This window comes from Narcine bancroftii, chromosome 9 (genome assembly GCF_036971445.1).
Source record: "Narcine bancroftii isolate sNarBan1 chromosome 9, sNarBan1.hap1, whole genome shotgun sequence".
NCBI lineage: Eukaryota > Metazoa > Chordata > Chondrichthyes > Torpediniformes > Narcinidae > Narcine > Narcine bancroftii.
In genome coordinates this window covers 26773240-26797361 of record NC_091477.1, presented here as the reverse complement: position 1 = coordinate 26797361, position 24122 = coordinate 26773240, and the positions used below count along the sequence as shown (strand labels likewise).

At 39.4% G+C, this 24122-nt stretch overlaps 1 protein-coding gene across 7 annotated transcripts in view; it reads left to right on the top strand.

Annotated features, from left to right (window-relative positions):
- Nucleotides 1–21203, top strand: part of LOC138743344 (mitogen-activated protein kinase 9) — a 39995-nt gene extending 18792 nt beyond the window's left edge. For 4 of the 7 annotated variants that reach the window (XM_069898554.1, XM_069898553.1, XM_069898552.1 and 1 more), the window contains 6 exons: nt 301–372; nt 3617–3799; nt 4245–4369; nt 11579–11642; nt 15313–15390; nt 17413–21203. In XM_069898554.1, coding sequence (XP_069754655.1) covers nt 301–372; nt 3617–3799; nt 4245–4369; nt 11579–11642; nt 15313–15390; nt 17413–17552 — 662 coding nt within the window. In that variant the 3' untranslated portion in view covers nt 17553–21203. Of the gene's footprint in view, nt 73–300; nt 373–3616; nt 3800–4244; nt 4370–11578; nt 11643–13704; nt 13738–15312; nt 15391–17407 lie in introns of those variants that run through there. The other 3 variants (XM_069898557.1, XM_069898558.1, XM_069898559.1) reach the window with 3 other exon arrangements.
- The last annotated feature ends 2919 nt before the right edge of the window (nt 21204–24122 follow it).

Genomic DNA, 24122 nt, shown 5'->3' with positions numbered 1-24122 from the left:
TGGATTTGTGGTCTGTTGGTTGCATTATGGCAGAAATGGTGCTCCACAAAATCTTGTTCCCTGGAAAGGATTGTATCCTTGTAATACAAAAATACATGTTTGTTCATCCATCTTAAATGTATAAAATGAAAGTTTATTGTACTTGCTGCTATGCATTTCCCAGACCCTTTAATTTGTTAGTGCTCAAATAGATATATTCCTTGTCATTGTCATATGTAAATTTCAGGACCATTTTTATTGTTGTTGGTTTTTATTTTCTGGAAAGCATGTTAATTATCCATCATTTCATTTTATTTTCAGTTGATATCTGGTCAGTGGGGTGCATCATGGGAGAAATGCTGAAAGGTTCTGTGCTATTCCAAGGCACTGATCGTATCCTTCCCCAGCCATTTTCGAATCCAGAGTCCTGTATGTTGAGGCAAAAGACCATTACATTTCCCACATTTTGAGGACCAAAAATATGTTTTAAGGTGAAGAAAGAGGTTATTGTAGTTATTATTTCCAAACTTGCCATTCTTGAAAGTTTCCATATGAAGTTTTTGTACATGTTTTTCTTTTATCTATTTACATGCATGACATTGATACCTCTGTTAAGTCCATGAAAAATTCTCCTTCCCCCACATGATGTAAGTTGTCACTTTTGGTATGTGTTTATATTAAAAAAAAAAGTCCAACTAAAGGGCGCAAGCAATAATTTCTGAAGCTAATTAGAGTTCATACAAAACTTGGCTAAATATTGGGTTGGCCTAATTCATTATGAAATATATTTTCTAGGCATTATATTTTGTCTTAATTGTTGCACTTAAGATTGCAGAATATTTGTGACACTTTTACCTGCTATTTTAAGGGTCTGACATTTACTGCATTATTTCGTTTCCTCAAGATGTAAATTTTTGGTTTGAGTTTAATGCAACTTTAATAAGAACTTCAGTAAGAACACATAATTTGACTTTGAGTGGCACATAACAGTAATAGAAAACCAATATTTCTGAGTTTGATCTACATTTTTAGACACAATTAAGGCAACTTTTTTTAAAAAAGAAGCTTCAATTTGCTCTACTTTGCTTTACCTGTTTATATAAAATTATCCATGGTCATTTCTCACTGGATTCCTTCAATCTTTTATTTTCATTGTATCTTCTAACATGCATGCAGCTACTATGCAAAACATTGATATTTATTTCATACCATTTCTAAAATGCTAATGTATTTAATGTTTACACTGTTGTTTGATGGCATTGATATAATTCCAATTGTTGCCAGTTTCCTCACATATAATTAGTGAAACAAGTTACAATTATTTGGAAATTCAAAGACAAATCATTTTTAATAATTGGAACTTATAATGTGGCATTATATTGTGACAGTAAATTCACAAGGTTTACATTTTGGGTGAATGTTTGCTAAAGTAAACAATGCAGGGAGAACATTTGGATATTGACTCAAGCTTTGAACTTTGTTTTTTATGCATGATGCAATGATAAAAAAAATTAGAGAATTAGAAATTAAAACTTCTTTAAACAGTCATTAGGAAATTTGTTAGAGAAAGATTATATTTGCTACATCTCTGGAGCTCTGAAACTAATAATTAATTTTTACGAACTCTGAGGATTCCAAATAACTTTTCAGTGCCATAAGCTATGGCTTCCTCCCAAGAGCAATTAAAACAAAACCATTCAGTTATTAGAGGAGCTTTAATTACAAAATACTGAATTGTGAAATACTATATTGGGTTGTGAAAGGAAGAAGAAAGATTTAAACTCTCTGGCTCAAAGGGACTTGTTGAATCAAAAAATTTGGTTTCCATATCATAAAACAAAACAAAAAATTTGGAGGATATTTTTCTTTGAAAACGCAGTACTTGAAACTGCCAAGTCTGTATAAAACATTAACTTTCATTCTATTTGCTTGCTCAATATGGCCCTATCTTTTCCCCTCAAGTCTAAAAGACTCAGATGACATCTGGTTCAAGGTAGTTTTCACCATTCAGTGCTAGATCTTTGCAGGGCACAAAGGCATTGGACACTTTATCAAAGCATTACAATATGATCATGGAAACCTACAAAAACTCTGAATCTGTTTTGTCAGTGGATTTTTGTACATCCTTAGCTTTTTAAGCAAATGTACCATCTGGAAAACCAGTTCAGAAATTCTTTCTCATTTTCTTAATACTAGTGGATGAGTAACAGCTGCATATGCTGGAAATCTGAAATGACAAAATCCTAAAAATAGCAGTTCAGCCCACATCTATAAACAGAGAAATTGTTAATGTTTCAGGGCGTGACTTTTTTAAATCAAATAGGAAAACTGAGTTATAGGCAAGGAAAAGTAGGAGCGAACAGTGAGAATATGTGATAGACCCAAGTTAGACATCTATCTTACGAATTAAAAATTTTAACTATTTATTTTGTAACCGGTTCTCTTGTCACAGGTTCTGTATGACCTGAACATTTTTGTTTTTTTACATCTTTGAACTAGCATGTTTAAACATGTCTGCCCTGATAGTTTCTTTGGTGCAAGGAGTTAAAAATGAAAGTCTGTGGATACTGGGGTTGAGTGCAATACTGGGGAAACTCAGCAGGTCATGCAGCAATCATAATGGAGTAAAGAGTAACTAAAGTTTCGGGCTAGTGCCAGATTCCTGATGAAGAGCTCAGGCTTGAAATATTAATTATCCTTTACTTCCTATGGATGTGGAATAACTTGAGTTTTTCCAGCAAGTATTCTTTGGTGCAGCATAAACTTTGAGTCTGATGTAACTGACATAGTTGGGCATGACTGACAGCGTTATAGATGTTTGTTTTAAAAGTTAAAATGTTGCTGAATGGAATAATAAATGCTTGAGACAGATGGAAATGGCAACTACCAACATTTCTCCACTATTTTCATTGCGTTAAAACAAAGGCTAATAGTATAGGTGCAGTCTATATATAAAAACAAATCCATTCAAAGTTTAAAATATAGAAATTTAATTCCTTTTACTCATTTGGCAATTTGAAGGCTAATGTTTTACTTGTATAGTTAATTCCTGATTTATTCATATTGATATTCATAAGTATGTTTCTGCTATGTAGTTGGGGAGCTGAAGAAGAATATTTATAGTCAAGAGGATTTTTTAAATTTTTCCATTATTAGGTAGTCTAAATTATCGTGAATTAAGCATTTTCAAGTTCCATTTGATGCTAATGTGTCATTGTCTCATGTCTTTTCCATATCAGTTCAAATGTTCATTATCTATGCCTCTCAATCTGGATGAGATCTAAAGATTTTCATTATTGAGTTGTTTTAAAGCCTTAAATATTTATGAATTTCAGGAACTTTAAGTTTCATAATTGTGTCTCCTTGCATTTTATTTCACTTGAGTGGCTGAGAAAAATATGTTTTATTCTGGCAAAATAATACAAACAAGGAATAACTATATGGAATGTCATTGAATATGCATTTCAGAACATTTATTTTGAATAAATAGTGTGCTTTAAAATTGGATGTCCATGCAGAAAATGAGAGGTAATTAGGTTATTTTTAAGGTTAATAAAATTGATTACACAACAAATATTTTAAAAAATTTGGGGACATGAAATCTTGTTAATCTGTTTTCCTGAACCCGTTGGCACAGATATTGATCAGTGGAATAAAGTCATTGAACAGCTAGGAACACCATCTGCAGAATTCATGAAGAAATTACAGCCAACTGTACGAAATTATGTAGAGAATAGGCCAAAATATCCAGGGCTTGGTTTTGAAACACTATTTCCAGATTGGGTTTTTCCAGCAGATTCGGATCGTGACAAGTTAAAAGGTACGGTCTGCTTTTTAAACTAATTCTTAAATAAAGTTCAAGTATGATTGTTTTGAGACTTTGCAAAATAGCTGTAATAAAATTAGTTAATCTAATATCTGAAAATATAGTATAGTAAACGTAGGATACCAATCACATTATTATACAAATTTCAATTATGAAAATATTAAAATATATCATTTAATGTTGTTTTAAAGTTATTTTGGAATTTTGTAACACTATTTGAAAGGAGGTTGATATTTTGCACACTATCATCTGAATAAATTTATTTAAGGAACATTTCCTCTGATTAATATATTAATGTTGTGCAAATTTGTTGAGAATGATGCAAAAGAAAAGCCTTCCTGCAATGTTTAATTGAAGCTCACAAACTAATGATTCATAAAATGAGTAGATTATAAAAATGCCAGTCAATAAACTTGGCATATGTTGTATTAAATTGCAGTTAGTCATGCCAGAGATCTTCTCTCGAAGATGCTAGTGATTGATCCTGACAGGAGAATTTCTGTGGATGATGCCTTGCAGCATCCATACATTTCCGTATGGTATGATCCTTCAGAAGTAGAAGCAGTAAGCAAACTATTTTTGATCACTTTTTAAACGAATGATTGATATTTTACATCTGCTTTGTTACTGCATTAAGAACAATGATTAGAGTTCTTTTCTAATGTCTGGTTTGTATGCAGAGTTTCTTGCCCATTCAACAAGAGCCTGTTCTCCTCCAGCAATAGGACTATTTAGTAAGTTAACATCCACGTGTAACTAACTGGAATCCATACATGAGCTGTTTCATCACATGAAAATGGATATAAATTTGACTGTAGCAAGATTTGTTTTGGTACTTTTCTTAAAAGGACAAAGTTTGCTGTTTAATAGCGTAAAGATTATATTGAATGTGACGGTAGTCAAGGCATAAGAAATGATCATGCCTGTTTGGAAATTACTTGCTTGTTGGAGATGTGACCTCTCAAATTTATTCTTTCCAAAAACCTGCTCCAACTTTGTAGATAGAACACTGGTCAAATATTAAGGAATAGAGCCAACCTAATCAGAGGTTAATTGAATTTGTTATCTTGAGGCTACATGTGTAGTTTGAGTAATAACTTAAAAATCAATAAGGAAGAAAAGCTCAAATATTGAAATTGCTGAAAAATTCTAAGTTGTTTTGCTTCATATGACCTTTATGCAAAGTAATCTGGGAGTTTCGGGTCCATAAAAGTTGCTACACAAGTATATAGAGTGGTGAAAAAGGCGTATTGTATTCTTCATTGGGCAGGGCAGTGATTAAACAAAAGTAGAATTGCAGCTATATAGAACTTTGATTAGGCTGTGCTGAGAATGCTGCGTGCAATTCTAATCACCTTGTTAAGGGAGGCTTTGGAAAGGGTTCAGAAGAGGCGTGCTTTCTAATCCAGGCAGCATACTCGTATGTGCTCCAGGGAGAAGTTGGGCAAGCTTGGGTTTCTTTTCTCTGGAGTGTTGGACTGAGGGGAGACCTGATAGGGTTGGACTGAGGGGAGACCTGATAGGGTTGGACTGAGGGGAGACCTGATAGGGTTGGACTGAGGGGAGACCTGATAGGGTTGGACTGAGGGGAGACCTGATAGGGTTGGACTGAGGGGAGACCTGATAGGGTTGGACTGAGGGGAGACCTGATAGGGTTGGACTGAGGGGAGACCTGATAGGGTTGGACTGAGGGGAGACCTGATAGGGTTGGACTGAGGGGAGACCTGATAGGGTTGGACTGAGGGGAGACCTGATAGGGTTGGACTGAGGGGAGACCTGATAGGGTTGGACTGAGGGGAGACCTGATAGGGTTGGACTGAGGGGAGACCTGATAGGGTTGGACTGAGGGGAGACCTGATAGGGTTGGACTGAGGGGAGACCTGATAGGGTTGGACTGAGGGGAGGCCTGATAGGGTTGGACTGAGGGGAGGCCTGATAGGGTTGGACTGAGGGGAGGCCTGATAGGGTTGGACTGAGGGGAGGCCTGATAGGGTTGGACTGAGGGGAGGCCTGATAGGGTTGGACTGAGGGGAGGCCTGATAGGGTTGGACTGAGGGGAGGCCTGATAGGGTTGGACTGAGGGGAGGCCTGATAGGGTTGGACTGAGGGGAGGCCTGATAGGGTTGGACTGAGGGGAGGCCTGATAGGGTTGGACTGAGGGGAGGCCTGATAGGGTTGGACTGAGGGGAGGCCTGATAGGGTTGGACTGAGGGGAGGCCTGATAGGGTTGGACTGAGGGGAGGCCTGATAGGGTTGGACTGAGGGGAGGCCTGATAGGGTTGGACTGAGGGGAGGCCTGATAGGGTTGGACTGAGGGGAGGCCTGATAGGGTTGGACTGAGGGGAGGCCTGATAGGGTTGGACTGAGGGGAGGCCTGATAGGGTTGGACTGAGGGGAGGCCTGATAGGGTTGGACTGAGGGGAGGCCTGATAGGGTTGGACTGAGGGGAGGCCTGATAGGGTTGGACTGAGGGGAGGCCTGATAGGGTTGGACTGAGGGGAGGCCTGATAGGGTTGGACTGAGGGGAGGCCTGATAGGGTTGGACTGAGGGGAGGCCTGATAGGGTTGGACTGAGGGGAGGCCTGATAGGGTTGGACTGAGGGGAGGCCTGATAGGGTTGGACTGAGGGGAGGCCTGATAGGGTTGGACTGAGGGGAGGCCTGATAGGGTTGGACTGAGGGGAGGCCTGATAGGGTTGGACTGAGGGGAGGCCTGATAGGGTTGGACTGAGGGGAGGCCTGATAGGGTTGGACTGAGGGGAGGCCTGATAGGGTTGGACTGAGGGGAGGCCTGATAGGGTTGGACTGAGGGGAGGCCTGATAGGGTTGGACTGAGGGGAGGCCTGATAGGGTTGGACTGAGGGGAGGCCTGATAGGGTTGGACTGAGGGGAGGCCTGATAGGGTTGGACTGAGGGGAGGCCTGATAGGGTTGGACTGAGGGGAGGCCTGATAGGGTTGGACTGAGGGGAGGCCTGATAGGGTTGGACTGAGGGGAGGCCTGATAGGGTTGGACTGAGGGGAGGCCTGATAGGGTTGGACTGAGGGGAGGCCTGATAGGGTTGGACTGAGGGGAGGCCTGATAGGGTTGGACTGAGGGGAGGCCTGATAGGGTTGGACTGAGGGGAGGCCTGATAGGGTTGGACTGAGGGGAGGCCTGATAGGGTTGGACTGAGGGGAGGCCTGATAGGGTTGGACTGAGGGGAGGCCTGATAGGGTTGGACTGAGGGGAGGCCTGATAGGGTTGGACTGAGGGGAGGCCTGATAGGGTTGGACTGAGGGGAGGCCTGATAGGGTTGGACTGAGGGGAGGCCTGATAGGGTTGGACTGAGGGGAGGCCTGATAGGGTTGGACTGAGGGGAGGCCTGATAGGGTTGGACTGAGGGGAGGCCTGATAGGGTTGGACTGAGGGGAGGCCTGATAGGGTTGGACTGAGGGGAGGCCTGATAGGGTTGGACTGAGGGGAGGCCTGATAGGGTTGGACTGAGGGGAGGCCTGATAGGGTTGGACTGAGGGGAGGCCTGATAGGGTTGGACTGAGGGGAGGCCTGATAGGGTTGGACTGAGGGGAGGCCTGATAGGGTTGGACTGAGGGGAGGCCTGATAGGGTTGGACTGAGGGGAGGCCTGATAGGGTTGGACTGAGGGGAGGCCTGATAGGGTTGGACTGAGGGGAGGCCTGATAGGGTTGGACTGAGGGGAGGCCTGATAGGGTTGGACTGAGGGGAGGCCTGATAGGGTTGGACTGAGGGGAGGCCTGATAGGGTTGGACTGAGGGGAGGCCTGATAGGGTTGGACTGAGGGGAGGCCTGATAGGGTTGGACTGAGGGGAGGCCTGATAGGGTTGGACTGAGGGGAGGCCTGATAGGGTTGGACTGAGGGGAGGCCTGATAGGGTTGGACTGAGGGGAGGCCTGATAGGGTTGGACTGAGGGGAGGCCTGATAGGGTTGGACTGAGGGGAGGCCTGATAGGGTTGGACTGAGGGGAGGCCTGATAGGGTTGGACTGAGGGGAGGCCTGATAGGGTTGGACTGAGGGGAGGCCTGATAGGGTTGGACTGAGGGGAGGCCTGATAGGGTTGGACTGAGGGGAGGCCTGATAGGGTTGGACTGAGGGGAGGCCTGATAGGGTTGGACTGAGGGGAGGCCTGATAGGGTTGGACTGAGGGGAGGCCTGATAGGGTTGGACTGAGGGGAGGCCTGATAGGGTTGGACTGAGGGGAGGCCTGATAGGGTTGGACTGAGGGGAGGCCTGATAGGGTTGGACTGAGGGGAGGCCTGATAGGGTTGGACTGAGGGGAGGCCTGATAGGGTTGGACTGAGGGGAGGCCTGATAGGGTTGGACTGAGGGGAGGCCTGATAGGGTTGGACTGAGGGGAGGCCTGATAGGGTTGGACTGAGGGGAGGCCTGATAGGGTTGGACTGAGGGGAGGCCTGATAGGGTTGGACTGAGGGGAGGCCTGATAGGGTTGGACTGAGGGGAGGCCTGATAGGGTTGGACTGAGGGGAGGCCTGATAGGGTTGGACTGAGGGGAGGCCTGATAGGGTTGGACTGAGGGGAGGCCTGATAGGGTTGGACTGAGGGGAGGCCTGATAGGGTTGGACTGAGGGGAGGCCTGATAGGGTTGGACTGAGGGGAGGCCTGATAGGGTTGGACTGAGGGGAGGCCTGATAGGGTTGGACTGAGGGGAGGCCTGATAGGGTTGGACTGAGGGGAGGCCTGATAGGGTTGGACTGAGGGGAGGCCTGATAGGGTTGGACTGAGGGGAGGCCTGATAGGGTTGGACTGAGGGGAGGCCTGATAGGGTTGGACTGAGGGGAGGCCTGATAGGGTTGGACTGAGGGGAGGCCTGATAGGGTTGGACTGAGGGGAGGCCTGATAGGGTTGGACTGAGGGGAGGCCTGATAGGGTTGGACTGAGGGGAGGCCTGATAGGGTTGGACTGAGGGGAGGCCTGATAGGGTTTTCAGTGCGCCTCAATTTAATAAACTACTAACTAGAATAAATTTTGCACTTTTTGCAAATCTTTTAGGAAGAGGAGCACTGATTCATTAACTGAAGGAGTCAGGGTTAAGATTTACAAGAACTACTACTGTTTCTGTTCTGTTGGATTTTTCTGGAGAGACTAGATTGGGAAGGGATGATTCTGGCTCATTGTCTGTGAGGTATAATTTTATGATAACTATAATCAGCATGTTGCTTAACTACTGTGTTGGATATCTCTCTCAATTTGGACACCAGTTCCCAATATTTGTAATGAGTAATTTGCAAGATTCATCCCACTGTCCTGGGAGTTACACTGCCTTGTTGAAATTGAGTACTTGGTCTTATCTTCATTTTTAACTCTGATTTTGGTACAGTTGAGTAGTTTGCTAGTCCATTTCAGAGGGCACTTAACCACTTGCTGCATGCAGGCAAGATGGGAAAAGATGACAGATTTGCTCCTTTGAAGGAAAATTAACAAGATGAGTTTCAATGACCAGTTGATGTGTGATGGTGTTTTTTTTTCTTAAAACATGGGATTTGAACTCTCATTGATGATTTGTTAATTTAGACTAAGGAAGTGTCCCTGACCCAAAATATTATCTGGTTTCTCTCTCAACAGATGTTGTTTGACCAGTTTCTCTTTCAAATGAGACTACTCAACTGGCCAGCATCTTCAGTTTTAATGGTTTTCCATATTCTGTTAGTCTAAATTACTCTGGCAATCAACAATTATGCCCCAGCATAGTGAGATTAAATAATATTGAAGAATCTTAGATGTCAGTAATTATTCACTCTAACTTTTGTCTTTGTGGATCTCAGGCTAAATAACTAATGGGTCTATCTTAGAATATTAGTCACACATGATAATATTGTTCAATGGCATTTTACACTCCTAAGGTGTCATTGCCATTAATTTCCTTTGTGATTTTAGTGTTGATATGCAGCTTCTGTGGAAAAAGGTAGAAACTACAGGAGATATTTAACATTATTCATTTTCACAATCTTGGTGTATGGGAATTTTGCTGAAATGTCTTATTAATTATAAATGTTTGAGAAAATCAATTGAATATAAATAATTGTGAAGCATTTTATAAATTTAAAATGGTTTAAATGTATTTAAACAGTTTGGGTTGAAGAAATTGAAACTATTAAAATAAAATAATCTGGACTAACTCTTCCAATCTAGCTGGGCATCATCATTCATATCAATAGGGCCGTGCTCCATCTACCAACTATGCTAGCTGTTGTAAAGCAGTAATAATGTGTACAGATTCCACTTACTCAGCTCAGGATATCTTGTGGTTTTGGACTTGGTGTTGAATGCAGCAGCAAAACAGGAGGTCATTTGAATTGGCAGGTGAAGCAGGTTTATTATGGAACTGCAGGTTACCCAGCAGCAAGGTTTGGCTCAAAACATTTTTTTTAAGCAAAAGGCACCAAGCTTCCATATCCTTTTCTTTTTGTTCCTCAAAACCCAGTTGTAAGTAGCCTCCTATAATTTGTGAGCTTCCTTCAATGGTCTTAGTGTAATTATTAGTACCATAGAACACTACAGCACAGAAATAGGCCCATCTAGTCTGTGCCAAATTATTATTCTGACTTGACACAGTGACCTGCACCTTGCCCTTCATTAATGCTCCCATCCATGTATCTATCCAAAATGGAGCCTGTATTCACCACTTCAGCTGGAAGCTCATTCCACACTCTTGCCACTCTCTGCATGAAGTTACACTAACGTTCCCTGAAACATTTCCCCTTTCATCCTTAACCCATGTCTTCTACTTTGTGTCTCACCTAATCTCAGTGGACAAAGCCTGCTTGCATTTTCTTGACCTGTATCCATCATAATTTTGTATACCTCTCAATTCTCCCCTACATTCTATGCTCCAGAGGATAAAGTCCTTGCCTACTTAACCTTTCCCTGTAGCTAAAATCATTGCTATATTCTTTTAAATCTCTGCACTCTTTCAGTCAAATGAAGAATGGTGGCACTGCCAGATTGCTGCAACGACAGCACTGCAGCTGGTGTAAATCTGGGGAGGGTGGGGAGCAGAAACAGTGCTCCTTCACAGGATTCTACTAGTCTTATCAACTGATGGCTCAGTGAAGGCTTTAAACGGCATGTGAAAGGAGCTAACGGTGATTTAAAATCCTGTGCTGGCAGCAGTCTCAAGGTTGCCAATTCTGCGAAGCAAAGGATTAGTGTAGGGCACCAGCAAACCAGGGGAACAACCCCCGTTTGAGAAGAAGCAGAGGAGATTACCTTATTGGAGCAGTGACCACTGTATGTGACCATGGGGGGGCTCTGCTGCAAAAGAACATTCAGGTGGCAGGATGTTGGTGGCTGCTAGTGAAGCATTTAAAGGATTCACACCAGCTCGAAACTGAAGAGGTACCAGGTATTGGAACCAGGATGTGGAAGGGTCTCCCAAGGGGCCTTGGGCACTGAAGACTTTCTGATTATGTTGAAGGTTTGGATCTGAAGCTCGGGATGCCAGTGGTTTGGACTGAAGTTGGTGGCTGCAAGAGGCTATGGGAAAGCTTCTCCCATAACACCAATCTCTATTTTACTATTTCATCCTGAACACCAAGCAACTAAACCTTCTTGACCAACCTCCCATGCGGAATTTTTGTCAAAAGCCTTAATAAACTCCATGTAGACAATATCTATGACTTTTAGTATTAAAATATATAATTGAGTAATAATTGCACTTTCAAATGATGCACGAGCAAGATTTGGCATGCAACTTCTGATGTACCTCAATTATAATAAGGTTTTACTTTGTGCAACAGCCCCCTCCACAGATCTACGATAAGCAATTGGAGGAAAGAGAGCACACTATAGAGGAATGGAAAGGTAAGTATTCTTATTATTTCAGTCATTCTTGAGGTCCTTTGTATTGTACTTAAACTTCATGATTATTGAGATTTATTTGAAAAGATTTTAAATTTGTATTGTTAAAATATGCTTAAGATCATATCTTTATCATAAAATATTCTAGCATGAAATGGTCTTGTAATTAAAGTGGGTAATTTTCAATTTGAGGAGCATGATTAATAGAAGTGTTTATATATAAAAAAAATACTGCCAAGATCACAAGGCAACAATATGCTTCCATCAATGCGTTTTAATGCAACTCTAAAAATTGAATTTATCAATTCAATTAACACATATTAGTTCTGTTAAGAGGATTTGAAAGATTTGCCTCCTTGTTTGTAATGACTCAAACTTGGTAACATGGCAATGGGAAAGGCCAAAAATATGTATGAGCAGGACTTTGATGCCTTCGTATCTATCGTTGGCTGGAGGCTGGCATAAGAAATTGACAATGCACCCTGCGGTGTCTTGGTCCAGCGATGTGTAGATGGAACTGGGCCTCGGCCTGCTCGAACCAGACCTGTGGCTGCAAGGTCCAAAACACTAAGTGTGAGCGCAATGGAGTTCTGCACATCCAAAGTGAGGTCCAAAATGTCGTTTGGACTGGTGGGGTCACCATTGTAATGAATAAAGCACAACAGAAGTTGTCTGTGAGCTGAAGCAACTGAACTGTTTTTTAATCTCACAGGAGTTTAAATAATTACAGTTGGCACGACCTCTGAAGGTGCATGCCTCCAAGAATTCTTTGTATACCCCACTGGCCACCATGAACTCCTGATCCTATGGGGGGCCCGCAACTACAGTTGCCGGTTTGATACAGTTGACGTGGTTCATCACAATCTCCCTTTTAAGAGCCAAGTTAAAACTTGCCTTCTAAACCAGACTTTTAGTTCTGCACTGAATTTGAACATTGATATTTTTTTCTAAATAATTTGGGATGATTCTTTGTTAAAGTAATACATGTGTACAATCATAAATTGTATGTAAAAAGAAAATCATTCGTATAACTCTCACACAATCATAAATTGTGTGGAAAAACAATTTATATAATACGCACGTGCATATAACGTATACACAGTCATTTTGCAAAAATATTTTCGTATAATGCACACACAGTTATAAATTATGCAAAAAATATATTTGTAAAATGCACATGCATGTAGTTTGACTGACTAAAAGTATTTGGGACATAAGATGAAACATACCATGGACCCAGTATCTGCCACCATTAATCTCCTCAATTAACACCCAATCACCCATTATATAGATGATATCCTCCTGCAACACATTAACAAACTATGCAGAGGAATCAATTAAATAGATTGAAGACAGGCTTCAGAGTTGGGCAGGATTTTAATTCGGTCAAGATTTTAAAAAGCCTTTCTTGTTTTTTTAAAAAAAAAATTAGTATGCAATTAAGAATTTTATGTTTTGTTTGATGTAGTGAGAACGATTAAACTGATGCCATAGGACAGAATAATCCTAATGTTGCCTCAGATCTGAGGCACTTGATATGTTAATCTCCTCCCTCAGGGGATGGGTCCGGGCAATTAACATTGATAAGGTGCAGTGCTCTTGCCAGAATATCCTGTTTCTCAGAATACCATGGCACTCAGGCCAAAGAGATATTTCCAAGATCAAATTTTCCCATAGCCGCTATAAATAGTACACGCTCTTTCAATGCCGCTATTATATTCCCATGCTTGCTATAGCATTGGTGCGCTCCCTATAAGTTTCTGGTGTGACTTTCCTTTGGTCACTATAAATTGTGCACATTCATTCAATGCCACTATTACATTCCAACATTTCCTATAAATTGCCAGTTTGACTTTCCTAAGCCTGCTTTAAATTGTGCGCGTTCTTCCAACATAAAAATATTCTCCTGTAGTGTGCACATGCATATAATGCGCGGGGAGGGGGATGTACCTGGTTTGTTTAAAAAAAAAACTGCATATAATGTGTGCGCAATCTGAGTTAAAATGTGGTAATATAAATGTTTTCAGTGTAGTCCTTACAATTTTTTTTTTGCCATTTGTTTTAGCATTTTTGAATTGCATATCAAGTGGGGTCAATTGTAAGTCCAAATTAAGATGACCATTTTCTGAGCAGTTTTATTGTCTGAAGCAAATTGGTCTCTTTGTAACTAACATTAATGTGTTTAGAAATTCTGCAGGTGATTTTTTTTTTTGTTGAGCAGTAAGTAGTACACTTTCAAAAATCAAACTTTAATGGTTTTATTGTATTAATAGCCATACAGTATGTGGCTTTGAGCTGCTTGTTGAACCTTTTAGAAAAACTGGATAGACTGTTTTTCAGTACTTGGATCTGCATACCCTCCAGTTCACTTGGGGAGGAAAGTGAGGAGTTCTAAATAGTTCCCAAATTTGCTTCTGAATTTTATTTTCCTTTTTGTTCTTGCTGTGATCTGTACTTTATTTTGCTTGAATACTGTTTGATTTTCCAAGCTGTTGAATTACAGCACTGCCAACATTTACTATGAAACAGTTAAGGTTTTCCCCCACATTAGTATTGAGGATTAGGAGGAACAGTGTTATTTGGACAGAAGAATCTAGCATCATGGCAGATAACTGAAGACTTCTCACTTAATCTGTTGACAATCCATGATAAATTTAACATTGAGATAAAAGTTGTTCCCTGACAAATCTACCACTTCTCCAGATACTTGTACATTGATGTAGGTTCCTTAATTTTTTTTTTGTCTGAAGACTGCTTGGTAGATGGATGTCTTGCCTTGTTAGCATTAATTTTGACGATTTTCCTGAGGATAGCATCTATCGGTGAATTATTTTTCACCAGCTTTACTGGATGAACTCTTGATGCTTCTGAGTGTCATACCTGTCAAATGTTGTAGAAGAATCTATTTCCCAGTTATCTCTATTTGTTAACTTTAGATCTATCCTGGGATAATCACGTTGGTGCAATCATGTAGAAGGCTCCCCAGCAGCTATATTTTAGGAGTTTATGGAGTTTTGGTATGTCACCAAAGACTCGTGAATTTCTACAGGTATACAGTGGAGAGCATTCTGGTTGCATCACTCTCTGGTTACGGTGCTGCCAATGGACAGGAAAAGGCTACAGGGGGTTATCAACTCAGCACCATCATGGGTGTTGGTCTTCACTCCATTAAAGGCATTTTTTAAGAGGCGTTTTCAAGAAAGTTGCCAAGGACCCTCACCACCCAGGCCATACACTTTTCTCACTGCTACCATCAAGGAGGAGCTACTGGAGCCTGAAGAAGCACAATCAATGTTACAAAAATGGCTTGTACCCCTCCACAATCAGATTTTTTAATGGACAGTGAGCATATAGACACTCTCACTTTGTTTTCTCTTTTTGCACTATTTGTTTATTTTTAAATATTGTATTTGTGGAACTGTAACTTAGAGCAGTTTTGCCCCCCTGTAATGCACAATCCTGCTGCTGCAAAGCAGCAAATTTAATGACCCATTCATGACAATGTATCTGATTCTGATATTGCCATGAACATTCCCTTTAACTTAAATTTGAGATAACTATTTAAATTGAAGGGGAAACTCTTAACCCTCCAGTTATTAAAATTATTGTGAAACTTTGCACTGTCAATATTCACTTAGCAACTAGGGATCATCCTTGTTAACTATTGTTTCAGAATTAATCTATAAAGAAGTTGTGGACTGGGAGGAAAGGAATAAGAATGGTGTTATTAAAGAACAGCCCTTACCTTCAGGTTGGTAGTTACTTTTGGATTTAAGTTTTATTTAATCTCTTTGATCTCGTTCAGTAGTTTACAAACCTTTTCTCTCCACACACATATCACTTCAAGTAATCCCTATGCTATAGGTGCTCTGTGATTAGTAAGGGATTGCCTAAGGTGGTATGTGCGTGGAAAGAAAAGGATTGTAAACCACTGTTGTAATTGTATCTAATTGGCTTGTTATGTGCACGGTTTCATAACTCCAAAGGAAATGGGCCAATGACAATTTTTCTCAAGCAAAATATTTCATTAACATTTGGGTCTAGAGCAAAGGTTTTCAACCTTTTTCCCACTCACTTACCACTTTAAATAATCCCTTACTAATCACAGAGCACCTATGGCATAAGGATTACTTAAGGTGATAGGTGAGTGGAAAGAGAAAATTTGAAAACCACTGGTCTAAATGTTGGCAAAACCATATTTGTTATTGGTGTCAGTTTGTTAAAGTACAGAAAATTACTAACCTTCAACACCATCTGAAATGCAAAAATATGATGGTTTATGTGATTAGAACAAGTCCGAGTCGCCTGCAAGACCTTCTTTCATAATTTGTACCAAAGAATAAACAATTTAATGTGAAGTTGAACTTGCTTGCCTGTACAAGGTTAGTAAACCATTTTTGTTGTAATTATTTTTTCAGATATCCACAAATGCCATAATTTCAGAATTTAACCATCATTCTGAAAACTGCTCCATGTAAATGCTACATAATGTGTCATTATTATCAATATTAATTGAGATAGTTGACACTGCCCAGCTTTCTCTTTGTTCTCATGAACGAAATTGATCCACCCACAACCATGTTTCATGCAGATTTTGGAAATATTTGACAGTGGTACAGCCAATATTTGTTACTATTGGTTAGGCATATTAATCCACTGCATAGGCATGAACTTTGAAGAGAGCTGCAAGGGGTGTTAGTACTATATGGAATGGATTTTAAGGTGTTTGAACAATTTCACTGCTTTACTGGTACAGCTTGAAAGAAAATACTTTTTGGATGAAAAATAAACTCCAATCTTTGAAATTGTGTACCTTTTAAAGTTAAAGTGAATATTTGTTGGAACAAAGAGACAACTCCCTTAAAGTTGTCTCGTAAATTCTCAGGTCCACCTTCGGGGAACTTTGTTCATCCATCTCTGGGCTGCAGTGGCTACTAAAAATTTGCCATCAGTAGCATTGATAAGTTTTTTAAAAACTGGTGGTTTCTGCATCAATCACAGGCGTGTAATGTTGCATCTGAAGTGAAGCAAGTTGCTGACTTGTATTTTTTCTAAAAGTCAGAAGGTTTTTGTATATAAAATGTTGTTGCTACATAGCTGCTAGTTTTATTTACAGAAAGTAAATATAATAAGAAAATGTTATTTCATTATAGAGCCCCATTTTACACCACAATTCTTAATGTTCTCCATTGGGGGAAATAAATACATTTTCTGAAAATATAGACACCAACATCTGCCTTAGTGTTTTGTCCTGAAAGCAGGATGTCATTCAATTGAATTCTAGGCTACAGTCACTGGTCAGTTTCACATTTTCATTGTAAACAGCTGAGTCTATTTAACAACAGTTATTAACACAGCAGAAAGGTCTCTTTATCATTGATTCTGTGCTTATTCCTAACATTAACATGTAACTGACATTTTTTGGGCCTGAGCCCTTCTCAGGCCTGAAGTCTCAGTTACATATCTTTACCTTCTACAGATGCTGAGACCTGCCAAATTGCTCCAGCATTTGTGCTTTTACACAATTGCAGCATCTGCAGACATTCATTTTTCACTGCAATGATTCTTAATCTACTTCCATGCATTTTGGAAAGTTCTTTGTATTCCTGAGAATCCTACAAAGAGTATAGGTGTTTTTTGCACTACTTGTGCAATTTCCTTTGCGAGCCAGAATATTCTGAGGAATAAATTTCCAATATGATTTGTAAATTAGTACAAATAACATTTTGCTATTTTCTCAGGTTTTATTACTGTTTTTGTTTACGTAGAACAGATGCAGCAGTGAACAACAATAGCCCCTCTCAGTCTTCCTCCATCAATGACATATCATCCATGTCAACAGAGCAGACTTTGGCCTCCGATACCGACAGCAGCCTGGATGCTTCAACAGGACCGCTTGATGGTTGCAGGTGATCAGCCTTCTGACATTCAAAACTGAGCGTTATTTGAAAGTAACTACAACTATTCTCAAGTTGCTTTTAAATTATTGAAACAACATTACAATGATGTGTTGCATGTATCACAAACACACTGCCTGTGCTTTACTGTGTGATTGCCTGGCTTGTTAAAAATAAGTCTAAATATTGAAAAGGAAATTTATAATGGTATGTATTTGTGTGCAAACTACTCCCAGCCCCAAATTCAGATGAGCAGGATGTGGAAAATATGAAAAAGAATGTTTTGTCTTTGTTAGCTCACACATTTTGAAGATTTAAATACATTCCAAAAATCTGTAAGGAAAACATCTGACAGCACTTTTGAATTTCTAATAATTGTTTCTTGGTATGTTATGTATGTTGATTTATTAATGAGATCTAAAGATGTAGTATTGTGGATTTCAGATTGTTTCTTTTCATAAATTATTTAGCCATTTATCCTATTAACGGTCTCAATTATTTCTGAAATAACAAATAGCTGCAGCAAGTAAAATGAATATTTTGTATAGTCTGGTGTGTTTTTAAATTATGTTTTATGATCAGGCTTTGCATATTGGCTTGTTTGAGACCTTGTGAAATGAATTTTCTAATTGGTAAAATCAGCCTGTAATTTGTTATGCAAAATTGATTGTCTTGTTGATGAACAAGGTCAGAGCCCAGCTTCATGTCATTAGTTTTAAAAGGGGAACAAAGAGAATAATTTTTAAAGTTAAAATAATGATTTCAGTATTGTAGTGGGACAGTGCTGAAGTTCTTTTAAGAATGTTGAAATGTAGGTTTTTAAAATGTTACTTTGGTCCAGCTTTCTAGCATTTTTTCCTAAACCTTTAGAAAGAAACCAATAGTAACACTTGCGTGCCTTGTAAAGATTTCAGTGCTTGCCGAATAAGCCAAAGGTTATCTTGAAAAACTTAATATTTAGAATACTTTTGGTATGTTTCCCACTTGAGTAAACCAACCTAAATTACAGTTAAAATCAATTGCCTTAAACTTGCATGGCAATGTTGGACCAATATGCCGTTTTGAAATTTTAAAATGCACCAGGGCAAGAATTTCAACTTGCTGGTAAAATCTGATTACTAGAGCAAAAAAAAATTATTGGATTATTTATTATGGAATGTATAAGAAAACGTTCCTCTGACTTGTTCAAAATTCACTAACACTTAATAACTTTGTCATATTTGTCTTATTTCCAAAATAAATGGAAGAACATTTAAAAGATTTTGTTTGCTTTAATTTTCCACATGCAATTTTTTTAAAGCCTTTTTTCAATAAATTTACTGAGAGTTGGCAAATTCAGATTTCAGTGTGTATTCTAAAAACAACATGTTTGTGGAATGTAAGGTCAATAGAATTTGGTTTAGGTGCACTAGAGATATTTAAAAAATACAAGTGCAATTTGAATCAAAGATTTAAATTAGCTTTGAGCAAAATGCTGTTCATAAATTGTAAAATAAAAATAAAATTCTGTAAATTAAAGGTGGAGCAGTAGCCATATCTATAAACTCCAAACCAAATAGTTTTCATAAGTTATTTTGCAGATCAGCTTGCAAATGAATTTCACTACAGAATGTATGAGGATAGTTGCAATCAACATTTAAGACTTTGCTTCCTTGTAAAAACAGAATAACTTGAACTGTGGCTCATGTAATGTTTAATTTACTGAAAATTGTATATATTCCTGTGAAATGTTTTAATTTTTGATCTTAATCTGTGCATTATTTGATTTAGGACAATTTTTAGTGTGACTAATTGTAACAATATCATCTAGAAATGTTTGTAACAAAATTCAATTACTTCTATGCACATCTTTGCAAAGTTGCTGTTAATTTAAGCCAGGCTCACTTGGGTTTTGACCATGAACAGTTTATTTTCTTGAAGTACTGTAGTTTATCCTCACTTCCTATGATAAATTTGTGTGGAGAGAATTTTGCAATGATGCACAAATATTGATGTTCTTTAATCTAGTTTTAATTCCAATGATTACCAAAACCAGAAAATGAAAACAAATTTTTGGTAATGTTTTACTAAGAGTGCCTTGTTATTTCAAACTTTTTGAAATGATCTCAGTAATTTATTTTTGGATTTTGAATAGTTCGGAGACTAATTATTATTTTTCCCAAGTATTAGATGAACTTTGTCAAATTGCTACCATTTCTGTTCAGTTGACTCTAGATAAAAGCTAAGTGAGAATGATAATCTATCATCTGAAATTCAATTGCCATCAGATGGAGTAGTTTTAAATTGAATGATGCATGTCTCAGCAATATTCCTTAGTTTGTATAGAATGTAACACCTTTAAAAATCCTTGAATCAAATTCAGCAAATGCTCTGAGCAATTGCCAAATTTGCCACATCTTTGAAGAGAAGTGGAAGGTTTAAGATATTGTACAGATGTAATACTTTGTATAAATTATTGGTGTTGCCTTGTTACAAATGCTAGGTCTGACATGTCATGCTTCACATTTCATTTTTTTGCTGAAAATGCTCATGTTTCTCCCTTGTTGGCAATATATTTGAAATGGCAAACCTCAACTGCTCACCTGGAATGATTATGGGGCTTTACAATTTGGTATTGACTTTAAAACATGGGTTTTCAAGATCTCATTAAAATTAATGTGACGAGGCATTGCTATGATAAATTCAATTGATTGCATCTTGAAATGTGTTTGTTTAATATAATCATGCCATGTCTAAACTTCGTGCAAGATTACACAAACTGAACATTAAGGTGGTTTGAACAAAAATTTGTTTTGAAAAGGTCCTTAAATTGTTTAGAATGATTGTATTAAAAGAATGCAAAAAAAGGTGTAAAGCTTTTTTAACCATTTGTAGCCACTGTAGTATGTATGTACAATATATGTTGGTCTCTGCATCAGGGCTTGACGCTAAACCAGAGCTAAATAGCATCGATATCAATGTTTTGTTAATTTCAGGCCTGATGCTACAAAATACTATGTACAATATTAAGTTGTAAATTCTGTGGTCCTGCCATACCTTTCCATTTTGTAGTTGGCAAAGTGCAGCAGCGTCAAGGCCTGATATTTACAAAGTGTTTTTCTGTTTATGCTCAGAATCATTTACATTGAATAAGAATATAATGCTGACCGAAAGGGCTGCTGTTAAGTATTGGTATCCTGAGGCTGTTAATGTTACAAGTGCTTTTAAAGTAGTTACTTGAAAACGTACTTGCAACCGAACCAGTTGTGTTCCATCATCTGCCTGTTGCACGGTGTTTGTGCAATAAGAGATCTTTTTCTTAAAGATTGTTGCCAATTGACATTCATGCTGGATTTTTTTATTTTGATTTCAATTTTGACATTAGATGGTGCTTTTTTTGTACTGACAAGTCCTACTTTTTGTTTTTTTTATGAAAAGATTTTTATAGATTATTTTGTTTTTAAAAGAACTAATTATGATCAGCTAACGTCAACTGCTCCAGGATACAGAATGGATTACAATAAATCTGTAGGTTTTTCCAAAAGCAATTTTGCCCAAGAGCCTCACTACAGAGGATTCATGTGAATGCAAATAAAACTGTGGTCTTCAAAATAATTGACAAGGCTGAATTTTGATATTTTGTCTAAGCCCTACCCCTCAAATTGACATAAAATATGAATTTACATTTGCATCTGTCATTTGTTATATTTCATGTAAATGTTCCTTCACAGTATTTCTGAATTAAATTCAGTTATTTCAGTATCAATCCACATCATTTATACATATTTAAATACAGGAAATGTAATTTTCTGATGGGTTATAAAATACTATAACTTGCAAATGTTGTTTTGTCAATCACATGACATTTTCAAAGGCTGGAGGAATTAAAATTGGTGGGATTTTACATTTGACAATTGTACCTCTGTCCCCATTTTATTTAAAAAATGAGTCCATTTGGTCCATATGCCACAAAGGGAAGAGGAAAGGGAAAAGCAAGTCTTTTCAGAATATAAATTGCAGCTCCAAGATTCACAAAACAGAAATTAGTCGCTCTTTTCATCCATCATCTACACTAGCCCCACTTGCATCTCAGCCCCTGTGTCTTTCTTTCCCTATCCCTCTGTCTCCTTTCCTCCAGCTCCCCAACCCTTTTGCTTCTCTCTCCATTCAGAGCTATCCTCTCCCCCATCAGTTCTCCGCTCTTTTCTCTTCTACCCTCCCACCTACGATAGCTTGCCTGTTAGCCTGTATACCCCTTCCTCCTTCCTCTCTCCAAAAAGCAGCTGCCTGCTTTTTGCTCGTACCTTAATAAAGGGCTCAGCCCCAAAAGATTAGTTGCCCTTTTGAATTTCTCCAGCACTTTTGTGCATTGAGCTACAGTCTGCAGATTTTCCTGTTTAATAACATGCTAATATCCTAGATTAGTATCCTTCTGTGCTCATTTACGCACCTTAAAAGTGCCCCATAACTCATACTCTTTAAATCTGAAAATACCCTGCTTTTCTATGCTTATGAAAACTTCCATATCCTTCCTGTAATTGGGTGATCAGAATTCCACATAGTATTTATTCCAAGTGTGGCCTAGCAAAAGTTTTGCGTAGCTGCATTGTGGTCTTTTATGCTTAATGCCCTGCCCAGGGTACCCAAATATGGTGTGGGCACCTGGTGAGTGTTGGGGCTGTAATTAGTTTCAAGGAAGTTTAAAAGTGAAGTGGAGCAGCAATTAGTGGGAATCTGTGCTATAGATAGTCAGTTGCAAATAAGAAGGATGAAACTGAAAGCCGAGTAGCCAACGTGGAGCAGCCAGTGTGTGTGTGTGGCCATGTATAGGAGTGGCGAGTTAGAGGCTTTTGCTCAAGAGGCCTGCGGGCAGAAGCTGAGATGTGCTACAGGTAAGGTGGGATAAGATCATTTCACAGTAACCGAGAATAGGTAGTAGAGATAGAAGTTAGAACAATGGAATGCTCCAATTGCAAAATGTCAGAAATCTGGGACTCCTACACTCCCAAGAGGTGCATCCAGCTGTAGCTCCTTGCAGATCACGATGGGGAACTGGATGATATCCAGATTATTTGGGAGCCGGGGGGGGGGGGGTTAAAAGCTATAAGGAGACAGCCACCCCTAAGAGATGGATAACTGGATGACTTAGGAGAGGGAAGGGGAATAGGCAGTCAGTGCAGAACACCCCTGCAACAATTCCCCTTAGCAACAAGTATATCTGCTTTGGATACTGCTGGGGTTATAACCCATCTGGGCAAGGTGGCATGCAGACCAATAGCACTGTGGTTGACTCAGCCTCAGAAGGGAAGGGTCATGTCAGGCAGACCAATTGTCATAGGGGACTTGATAGGGGTACAGATCAGAGATTCTATGCAAAAGACTCCAGGATAGTGTGTTGGTTCCTGGATAATCAGTTCTAGGATGTCTAACAGTTGCAGAATATTCTTGAGGGACAGTGAGCAGCCAGAGGTCATTGTACATATTGGTACCAATTACACAAGGGTAGAGGTCCTGCAAAGCAAGTTTACTGAGTTAAGAAAGAGGTTGAAAAGTGGGACCTCCAAGATGGTAATTTCCAGATTATCATATTTTTCTCCAAAAAAATTGCTCCAAAAACAACCCCCAGGTCTTGTATGCAAAGGTGATATTTTGGAGAGCATGGTATTGCTGCCTCGCCCTCGTATCAGGGAGTGAGGGATCCCCCAGGGCCCAGAGGTGCTACTTGAAGGCCCCCTGAGTGCCGCTGCTGCCCCTACCTGCCCCCCCCCCCCCCAAGCACTGCTACTATCCCGGACATAGAAGGAACACACACCTGTTCATAGCATTTTCAATGAATCAACGCCAAATACAATATGGTGGCCACCAAGGCCAGGTCATGAGACATGCTTACCCGTAAATACACTAATATACACTAAAAAATGTTAAATTCTTGCTGTCAAATACAGTCCTCTCAATACCACAAACTATGGAAAGTCAGAGCAGGTAGATAGCCAAGACAAATAAGTTGGTGATTTCGTAGAGGGCAGGGTTTCAAGTGTGATCTGTACATGTGAGGTGGTTTGCACCTGAACTGGAGGGGGAAAGGAAACCAATATCCTGGCAGGGAGGTTTGCTAATACTGTTGGGGAGTGGAAGGTTTAAATGAGATTGGCAGGGAGGTGGGAATGAAGGTGAAGAGACAGTTTGTTGTGCACAAGTAGAGACAGCTGGTGGAGAGTTTGTGAGGAAGGACAGATACCTAGGACAGGGCTTTCTTGAGTTACAAAATATTAAATATTTGGAATATTTTGTTCTCAAATTGAAAATGTTTTTACATTGTTTTAATGTAAAAAATCTCTAGTTTCATTAGAGTGCAAGAATTTTGTTCACAAATTAAGGAATTACAGACATAAAATATCTAAAATAACAAATATAATTTTATTAGTGACACATTTTAATAGTACACGCAGGCATGGTGTCTATATGGTGTTCAGTCCTTCGGGATTAAGGATGACAAGCTTCCTCCAGCTCTACGGTTTATGTGATGCTATTTGTGAGGTGGTCGGTCACTCCTTTCACACTCGTATTGGACTTCTATCAATGTGATTTGTGGTGCATTGCAGGCAAT